The sequence below is a fragment of the Suncus etruscus genome, chromosome 7 (assembly GCF_024139225.1).
Source record: "Suncus etruscus isolate mSunEtr1 chromosome 7, mSunEtr1.pri.cur, whole genome shotgun sequence".
NCBI classification, from domain to species: domain Eukaryota; kingdom Metazoa; phylum Chordata; class Mammalia; order Eulipotyphla; family Soricidae; genus Suncus; species Suncus etruscus.
Window position 1 is genome coordinate 36,471,453 of NC_064854.1, and position 10,302 is coordinate 36,481,754.

Consider the following 10,302-nt stretch of genomic DNA (forward strand, 5'->3'; position numbering starts at 1 on the left):
ATAGAACTAAGGTAGCTTCTTTCCAAAAAACTGAAAAGACTTCTATTGGGAGTGTTTATAAGAATATGCTCATCTCAGGCTGGAACGGTGGTGCAAGTGGTCGGGTGTTTGCCTTGCAAGTGCTAGCGTAGGATGAACAAAGGTTCGATCTCCTGGCATCCCATATGGTCCCCCAAGTCAGGAGTGATTTCTGAGCACATAGCCAGGAGGAACCCTTGAGCTTCATTGGGTGTGGCCCCAAAACCAAAATAAAAAAATACTCATCTTAGAAAACTTCATCAAACTTTACACTGACTTCATGATGTATCTTTCTATATGTAGGTTATACCTAAATACGTGGCTGGAGTGGTAGCACGGTGGTAATGTATTTGTATTGCACATTGTTGACTCGGGTTCAATTCTCAGCAATTCATGTGGTCCCAAAGCACTTCCAGGAGTAATTCCTGAGTGCAGAATCAGAAGTAAGTAGAGTAAGCTTAAAATATAAAACTATGGCTAAAATAATATACTTGCCTGGGATGTAAAAACAGCCAAAAAGTTCACTTATAATCAAGATAAATGATATTCTAATATGACATTAAAAAATCAAAATTAATGCAAAGCTCCATTCTAGACAAAGTAAAGAAGGAAAGGATCAAAATAGAACCCATTACTTGGGGAAACCAAAAATGAAACTAATATTTCCCAAATTGCCAATAAACAACTCAGTGACCACTGTATAATTACATTTGCAGAAATAATCGGATTTGAGCAACTAAGAAAAGATTAATTTTCATTCAGTGAGTTTATATTCTACGAAACTAAATAAAATGAACTGTGTTTCAAATTTTGTTATGACTTAGGTAATTTTAAAAATAGTTTTAGAGAAACAATGTGATTTGTTCAATAAAATTCCCAAATTTAAATATAATCTCCATTTGATTATAATCTAACTGTAATTAAACTTCATAGGAAAGCACAAGATTAAAATCTTTCTTTGATTGCAGAGAATTAGAAATAAAAAGACCCTTATTATTTGGTTGCATAAAGAGAAGAGTACAAATTTAAATTACAGCATCTATCTTACATTAGTACAGAACCTAGGTAAAACTCCCCAAAATAGCATTGACAAATTGGGCTGTAGAGTTAGAAACTTGTCAGTCAGACCACTACTGGGCTTTCTCTTCCCAACACTACTTTCTTTTGGCGCTCTCATTCTGAAACTTCACATTCATTTTCTTAATGTTTTTAACCCAAAGTCTGTGAAATTTTTATTGCTCCCCGGTTGATGACATCTGATCTGAATGTAACCACACACCTCTTTGCTCAGCAGTATTTGTCACAAACCATTATAAATTATCATGCTGATAGTTTGCATTGCTGGGAAACCGGAAAAGTTCCATAAATTGAAACTACTGTATCAATGACATTCTTGTTTATTATGCAGATATAAAGTTTTACGAGATTCAATATGTCTGCCTTAGGACTGAAGAAAACTTTAGGAGAGTTGAGAACTGACTAGCTCAAGGCAAGTACTAAAAGCCATTTACAAGGCACTAGGAACTCTCCTTTGGAGAAAACTCCAGCAAGTCACTTCTTTCTTTTCTGCTTTCAACTGTGCTTTGACACTTTACAAATATGGAGGTTTTAAAGAAAAATCATCATTCCTTCCATTCCCTCAACACCTCCTCCTCTCTGAACTTTCTCTAGCCCTTAGCTTATATCAACATAACAATAAAACCTGACAGTATATCTTACTTGAAATTTTAGCACAATCTTAGCCCTGCAGACAGACAGTTGACTACTCTATTAAAGGATTGATCCACACCATACTTTGTTCAATAAAAGAATAAGAGACATATAATATGCTTTTGCTGCTTATTTATAATAAAGCCCAATTTAGTGTAGGCATAAACACAGATGGTTACATTTTAAAGCTCTCTGGCGTAGTTCACACATTTATTTTCCCAAAGGAAATATCCTCCTTTGGTAACCATTGTAAGAACTCTTTTAGGGTCAATTTTCTAGCTCACTTATGAACTGGGTCAGCCATAGTTCTATTTACATAGAGTTGTGATTATTTACATTTTACTATATTGTTATAACTGTGTCATAATGTTTATATTTAATTATAAGCAAAACAATAAAGTTTAAATAAAAATATTTCCCTAACAAAGCTGGTTTATTTAATGATTCATCCTTCCCTATACCCTACATAAATTTTGTTTACTTGGGTCTTGAGGATGTGGTCAATAACAAATGTGCAAGGAATCAATTTCTTGTGTTTTCATATGATCAAATTAAACTATATAAGTGTCTCTGAATGACACAATTTTATTCAAGTTCTATTTGCTATAACATTAATGAGCAGAGAAACAATACTCCTCACAGATGTTGAATGGAAAGGTTATTCAAGGACCAGTTCTCATGATAAGTTTTTCACTCACTGTCACAATTTCTCAAAACCGACCTACTATATTAAGTGAGGACTTATTGTACAAATACTGATATTTTTGAAAGAAAAATGTTGGATGCAATTTGTGCAAATCACCCCATTACCATCCTATCATAAACCAATCAATCTATTTTTCATCATAATTTCTAACAATCAGTAGATTGTTAAAGCAACCATGTATTGATAACTTATTTTGAGAAAATTTTTTTTCTTTTTTTTTGGTTTTTGGGCCACACCCAATGATGCTCAGGTATTACTCCTGGCTATGTACTCCTGGCTATGTACTCAGAAATTGCTCCTGGCTTGAAGACCATATGGGATGCCAGGGATCAAACCATCCTAGGTCAGTGCATGCAAGTTACGCCTACTGTTCCAGCCCCTTGAGAAGAGTTTTTAACTCCTCAAAAAGCTTGAGGGTTTAATGATTCCATTTAATTTTTCTAGTAACCTATATCAAACAGCAAACACTTTTTCTGTTATTAGTCACAATGCGGTAGAAATAAAGAAAGACATTGAGTATTTCAATAAGACTAGTAGCATTTACTTAATAGAGATGGTGGCTTAATATTTCCTTAATTATGCTTTTCTATACCTGACTTTTATAAACTCAAATACAATTTTATAAATAGCCTAGCCAAGGAAAAGACCCTAACAAACTAAAAGATTTTTTACACATTCAATGTACACTTTTGAAGTCTCTGAAGTTGTTCTTATAAGAATATCTGAGATTTTTTGTTTGTTTTTTAAAGTATTTTAACTCCCTGTGTATTTTAAAGATATATATATATATATTTCATGACCTTTATAAAAATAGGTAAAGAATTATACTGTATCAGCACACATTTGTGGAATCTCAATTATGACTTTTGACAGAAAGCAGGCATCATGTGGACTGGCCTGGAAAGAGTGATAACAATGTCTTAAGTTGGTATTCCTCTATCATTCTGGAATTTTTATTGATAGAATAAATCAGGTAGCAACTCTTTAAAATATGGCACAAAGATATCTTCCAGGGCTATAATCTCAATTAATCTCATCAGGCTAAATAAAACAGCCTTTCAAGGCTGGCCAGGAGGTGGCACCTTCATTAAAAAAAAATCAAACCCTCAAACTATCTTACTCTGCAGCATTTCCAAAAAACAAAACAAGCAAACAAACAAAAAAGAAAAAACTCACATTCTGATTACACGAACAGTCTTTTTTGACCAAGTCAACTTTTTGAGTACCTCTTTAGTATCACTAAAATTCTTTGCCATAAAATGTGATTATTTTTCTTGCCATTTTCAGACAGAAACTAAAAAATAGACTTCCCAAATCCCTGAAGACTCCACCTCATATCATTCTATAACAAAAATCTTTAGGCTGACTGTGTGCCTAACTCAGTTGCAAGCATCTCATATAAATTAACTCATTTTTTTTTTACTTTTAAAACTTGGGGTTCTATGAGTTACAATACTCTTAATGATACATTAACACATACAACATTCCAACACCCCACCTGCCATCAGGGTTTCTTCTTTCCTCCACAAAAGCCCCTTCCCATCCAACTTCCACCTCCCAACTAACTCCCCCATATCCTCCACACACACCACTCTCCAATGCCATAAACTCAGGTCTCTGAATCAATTCTTCAATTCTATTACTTTTGGCCATTTGTTCCTTCCTTATAGTGTATCTTTGTATCCTTTATAGATTAACTTTTGTAATGGTTTCCCCTTTCTATACTTCTATTCCAGTAGTCCAAGGCATCTTTGCTCCGGCTCGCAAGAAACAATTGTGCACATATTTTGCAAGTTTTTATTATATATAGACATATGTATGTATTGCACAGATACCTGGTCTTATTTTTAAGAATAGAAATTAGTAAATATAAGTTTACTGAAATATAACATTTGTATAATAAATATATAAAAATAATTTGTATGTTTATATATAATTTATAATACATAACATATTTTATAACATACATACTATATTTTAATAAACTTATTTGGGTAAATAATATTATTATTTGACCAATGTCTTAAAAATATCTCAGTATATATCAGTAATGTCATAAGAAAAAAAATAGAATAAGTCTCCAGCTTATCTAGGTGACTGATAATATTAAAATAATTCTACCAAAAAAGAAAGCAAAGGAGGAAGAATGCAATGAATTCTTAATTTTCTAGTGATCATTGGGACACACTATTAGTCACAACTCTCACAGATAATTTAAAAATACTGTATAATAATAACCTGGAGCACTTCTGAATCACAAAGCAAAGACTAAGTTGAAATTTACATAATTTTTCTACATGAAAAATATATGAATTATTTGAAAACGAATCACAAATTCAAGCTAATTATCTAGGTGCCAGTACATTGAAATGATCAGTTGACCTCACTTCCCTGAACCATGAAAACTGACTTAGCCCATTAACTCAATAAAGAGACTGTTGAGGACTTCCTATAGGTGAAAACCATTTTGCCTAGTCTGTTCTTTATTTTCCCTGAAAGGTATTTGCAGATAGGAAATATTTAACATTGAGTGTGTCTGCATGATAATGTTTCCATCAGTTTTAAGTTAAATCAAATTGACCCACTTTAAGGCTTGGGAAAACATATCAACCACAAGTGATGAATGCTTGAGAGCTGAATTTAAGTAGATAAAATCCCTTCGTGAAAACCACCTATGTATCTAAACTTGATGAAAGATGGAGATTCGAGTTCTGAAGATGTGCTATGTAGTTTTGCAGCAGAATGGGACAATGTGGACAAGACACACATGTGGCCATCTGCATGTCCAGAGAAAAGAGCAAACCTGCCTGAATTATCTGCAACGTTTCAGCATTCTTGACATCTCAGGGGAAGCAAAACCTACATAAGTTCTTTCCAAGAAAGTCAACAACATCACTTTGACTGTCTCTACAGTGAGACAACTTTCCTAATAATGAACTGTAATATACATCAATGCTTAGAAACCTAACAATAGAGAGCAAGAGCAAGACTAAAGCAGATAGATAAAACTCTGATTTATACTTGAGTTCCATTTTAGTCACTGTGCATCAATAATTAGTTCAAAGCGTTTTTACTGAGATGTGTAATTAATCTACTACAAAACTCTCTCATACTATTTACCATATATGCCTTAGCTTTACTCAGACAACTTGTTTGGGCCACATCAAATTCAGTAAGATAAAATACAATTCCTAAGTTGCAAAATGTGCCACATATTTGTTTTAGAAATCTAAATCTCAATATCTGCTGCTGCAATATATGTTAGCTACACTCTGTACTTAATAAAAATGCAAGCAAAAATTAAAATTCATAGTTCTTCCCCTCTCCAGAAAAATAAAATATATATCATGTATATATAGACACCTACATTTCTTAACAAGAAAGCTCTAAATCCAAAAGTGTTAACAGCAAAAAAGAATATGAGCGATTACGCATTTAAATATAATCTTTCTAGCTTGAGAAACTCAGAAATCACTTAGCATAATTTAATTTCCATACCATTGACATATGATCTGGCCTAGATTGGAATCCCTCCTGGATCCATTTATATCTCAGATTGTACACAGACGGTTCCCCTCAGACATCTGTGACCACTAGATGGTGCTGTGGCGCCCTGTTCAAAGACATTCGCACTTACTTGCAGTCTCTGTCTTCCAAATCGAAATGAGGATTGAAGTTGATCATAATTCTCTGGTACTGATCAGGAGCCTGAATCAACCATTCACATTTTTCACTTGGATGATATGAGTGCGGATAACCAGGAGACGTCAGGTACCCTGGGCTTTCAATTTTTATAGTGCCGCCACATTTATCTGTAATAAAAACAACATTTTAGACCTTTCCCTGATAACCAATTAGATCTTCTAGCTTTATACATAAGTCCTACACTACACTACACTACACTACACTACACTACACTACACTACACTACACAAACATTCCATATCTTTTTCAAGAGATTTTTACTGGTCCTGTAGGTGGTGCTAATAGTAAATGGCCCATCAAGGAGCAAGAAAGTTTGGCTGAGGAAGAAAGTGGGCTGACTCCTCCCTTCACCCCCCACAAACTTCTGTCCCAGGAAAAAGATTTTCTAGCATTAAGCTTCTGCTAGACTTTCTTATTGCCCCTCCTACCCCCAAGAAGTGTAATCACATTAAGTAGCAAGTTCTAAGTGGAAGGTGACTAAAATATGCCATTTAGCTCCCTTGTGTTGCTTTGTTATGATAAGCCTGGTTTGTGTCATTGATCAGTGGGGGAGATTGTTTTTCAGGCCTTTGACTAGCTTAAAGCCAAACCTTTCTCTCTGTTGTTGTCTTATCTGCCCATAAATCTAAGTGATTTTGAGTTATCTCTATTCTTGAGAAACAGATCAACACAGAACAAAGTGTATTTGGTGAAGCAGAAAGAATTCTGCTCCAGAAAAAGTTCTTTAGACTTGGAGGCCAGATCAAAGCAATGGGGCAGATAGAAAAATAAATAGCCACACAACATGAACTCTAATGGCATACATGTTGGGAAGAAAAGAAGAAGAAAAAAAGTCTGGGCATTCCATATGGAAAGCAACATTCTCCCATTCTACTATAGAGGTGACTTAAATAGTTTTGAAACCCAAATGCTATAGTGATTCAGCAAGAGCCAAATAAACCAGTCACTGGGCTGCTTTATTGTGCTGTGTAGATTTTCATTGTCACTTTTCATGATGGTGATGGATTTGATACCGGAGAGCTTTGGCCTGAAATGCTGCCACATTTATTGATGCTTAATTTTGAGCAATAAAAATTCGGTGCATAAACTCAGTCAGAGGAACAGGTATGAAAGCAGGGAAATATATAAGCCTATCAATCACAAATTTTCAGTAATGGTATATATAGATTTTAATATTGCATCTAATAGATTCCCTGTGGAAAGAGAATGGCATTCTTTGCTCTCAGCATGAATTTATAAATCTACAGAATTTTATTACAGGAAAACCAGGTCAAATGGAAATGAAAGATGAAGTGCACATCAAAAATGCATAAAGCTACATGCATTATAGAAATCATTTCCCATAAATTAAAACGAAGACAATATAAATTATATTGTTTTTTTTTTCAATTGCTAGATGTTTCTATGTTTTGTAGACTGGGGCTAGTCTTAAACTGGTCTCCTTGGCCTTGACTTTAAAAAGGGGTAGATTTGCCAAGAAGCAATGTTGCAAGTGAAGTTCAGAATCTCAGCTAATGATCATGTTGGACTCTGTACTATACCACTCTAGTATGAGTTTAAGTGTGGGGAAAACTTGGAAAGTGACCCCATCTCATTAAGACTCCACCAACTCTGTACAAACATCATGGCAATGTCTGGCATCTGTTAGAGGAGTGAAATAAAACAGCACTGCTTCTAGTCACTCGACAGAGTCACTTCAGAAGACATTTAGGTGGACTCAGTACCACACCAGAGCTCTTTAATCTGTGACTTCTGAGAAAGTGACAGTGTAATAAGATAATGTGGTCTGCTAGACTGCCTGGCTCTGTTAAATCTCTCTAACAGTTGATTAAGAAAGAACAATTTCTAATGACTCTGGACCATTAGTCCTAAATAAGGTTAATGAATTAATTTAGTAGACACTGGTACTCAGAGGAGGTGGACATGGTTTTCAAAGATCTGTTGAGTTAAAGAGGCTTTTAGCAGCTCTGGTCACCAGCAGCACAGCAACATGGTTTTAACCAGCCAGACTCAGAGACTGAAGTTCAGGTTCTCAGCATTCCCCGGATTTCTCCACCACCACCACCACCACCTGGAGTCTGAAAGTTGTTTGCATTGGTTTCAAATCCTTCCGATCTGTGGTGAATCTCTCCACTACAGATTTCATCTCGGGAGTTGTGTGGGAGAGGGTGGGGTTACTGTCATGTCTAAAGTCTAACTATTTGGACTTTTTTTTAATTGGAGGAGAATATTATTTCATATCCTGCCAGATTATAGAAAGATGTTACCAAACACTAATCCAAGTTCATGAATAAACTCTACATTTGTGTGTGTTGTGTGTGGGTGTGTGTGTATGTCTGTGTGTGCATGCGTGCGCTCTTGCTTCAAAGCAGTAACACCACTTGGTAGCTGTTGGGGGAAAATGTATTGCTCCAATCACGAAACCTCCAAAAAAGCATATTAGAGAGATTAACTCCCATCATAAAGATGTGATTTAAATTCCTCTTGGTATGACATCCTCCACTTGTGGCCTTTTATTAAAACAATATACCACAGTAAGCAGTGAAGGTTCTTTTCTTCTAATTACTGTGATTGAAATCTAAGCCAGGCAAAAGTAAATATTTGATAATAAGTTCACAATAATTGCTGAAGACTTACAGTTAGGAATATTTCCATACCCACGCCTTCACCTACTTCCTCGCGAAAGCCAAACATGTCTACAACCAGATCACGTTTTCAAACACATTATTTAGGTTAACAGGATACTGTTTATAACTCTGCAGTCTTTCATTTACTTAACTATGAGTGGTTTAAAAAGCTAAGTAGGAGTTGCAAGTAGGTTAGGGATTTTTCAGATATCCCGGTGATTTACACTGTATATATATCAGATTCCATTATTGACACTGTGCAAGTTTCATTCATACTCCAGAAGGTTTATGGACGATTTAAGAAGGCGTGGACCGGAGTTCCATGCATGCACCCAGGATCCGCTCTCTCTCTCTCTCTCTCTCTCTCGCAGACATCCTCACCCAACAGAGGAGCTGCAGAAGAACCAGGAAGTTTCCCCTGCTTTCAAGTGTTCATTAACTTTCAACAGCCATCAGATTTTTTGAAAGGGAGTCTCATCTAATTGCCTTGGGGAGGAAACATTATTAAGATAATTGGTGTGCTGATCTGGGGGAAGGTTGGCAGCTTTGCCTTGTCACAGAGGTAAGGAAACCCCCATAGCCATAGCCACCAACTTCAGGAGGGGAATCAGCCAGAGGGAGGAGGACTTGGAGCCTTCCGGGAACCCCTGAACCGGCTGATCTGATTTCTGGGATTGCTCGCTGGTATATATATAAAAAAAAAAAAAAAAACTTTCTCACCCAGAAGCGGGTCTAGTCGTGGCTCAGCCCCGGCAGCTCCACGCGAGCCCCGCTGCCCCAAGCTCAAGGAAGCCGATTCCCCCCGGTGGACGCGCGTTAGTCCCAGCGCCTCCGCGCTGTCACACGCGCCTCCGCCTGTCACTTACCGTTGCGAAAAGCGCCGGCCAGGGAGAGCGCTAGGGCGAGCGCGGTGCAAAGCAGCGGCGGTCCCCGTTCCATGCTCCCTTCGCGGGCTTCTCCCCGGGCAGACGCGGGAAGGACGAGGACGTGCGGAGCAAGCAGAGCCCCGGGAGGGATTTGAAACAATCCCCGACGCTGCAACTCCGCCGCGAACAGGGGGAAAAAAATAAATAAATAAAATCCGACGGCCGTCTGGGAGAAAGGAAAGCAGAGAGGCAATGCCTTGATCCGAGAGGAACGCTTCTCTTTTTGTGTCTCAAGTCGCCTGCATCCTGTCATTTAGCTCCGGTTTCCTCTCTCTTTTCCCACACTTGTTCCTCTTCCAGGAGCCACTGCCCGGGCCATGTCTCCAAAAAAAAAGGGGGGGTGGAGAGGGGGTGGAAAATGGGCGGGGAAGTAGGGAAGTAGGGAAACACGCACCAAAGCCAATTTCCAGAAAGAGAGAGAAAGAGAGAGAGAAGAAAAAAAAAAAAAAAGAAAAGGAAAGGAAAAAAAATCCGATTGGTTTCTGGACGGGTTGGAGCCGAGAAGCGGGCGCCCAGGGGAAGGTCCGGGGTGTCTGCGCCAAAGGAGAGAAGCGAGCAATGAAAAGAGGAGCGGGAGACAGCGGAGTTTCACTAACTGCACCCTCGCCTC

General features: G+C 37.4%; 1 protein-coding gene across 3 annotated transcripts in view; it reads right to left on the reverse strand.

The window, feature by feature from the left end:
• Positions 1–10,020, reverse strand: part of NRP1 (neuropilin 1) — a 160,571-nt gene extending 150,551 nt beyond the window's left edge. For all 3 annotated transcript variants that reach the window (XM_049777169.1, XM_049777170.1, XM_049777168.1), the window contains exons 1-2: positions 9,633–10,020; positions 6,072–6,246 (exon numbers count right to left, since the gene is read on the reverse strand). In XM_049777169.1, the coding sequence (XP_049633126.1) occupies positions 6,072–6,246; positions 9,633–9,945 (488 nt within the window). In that variant the 5' untranslated portion in view covers positions 9,946–10,020. The remainder of the gene's footprint in view (positions 1–6,071; positions 6,247–9,632) is intronic.
• Positions 10,021–10,302: the final 282 nt, after the last annotated feature.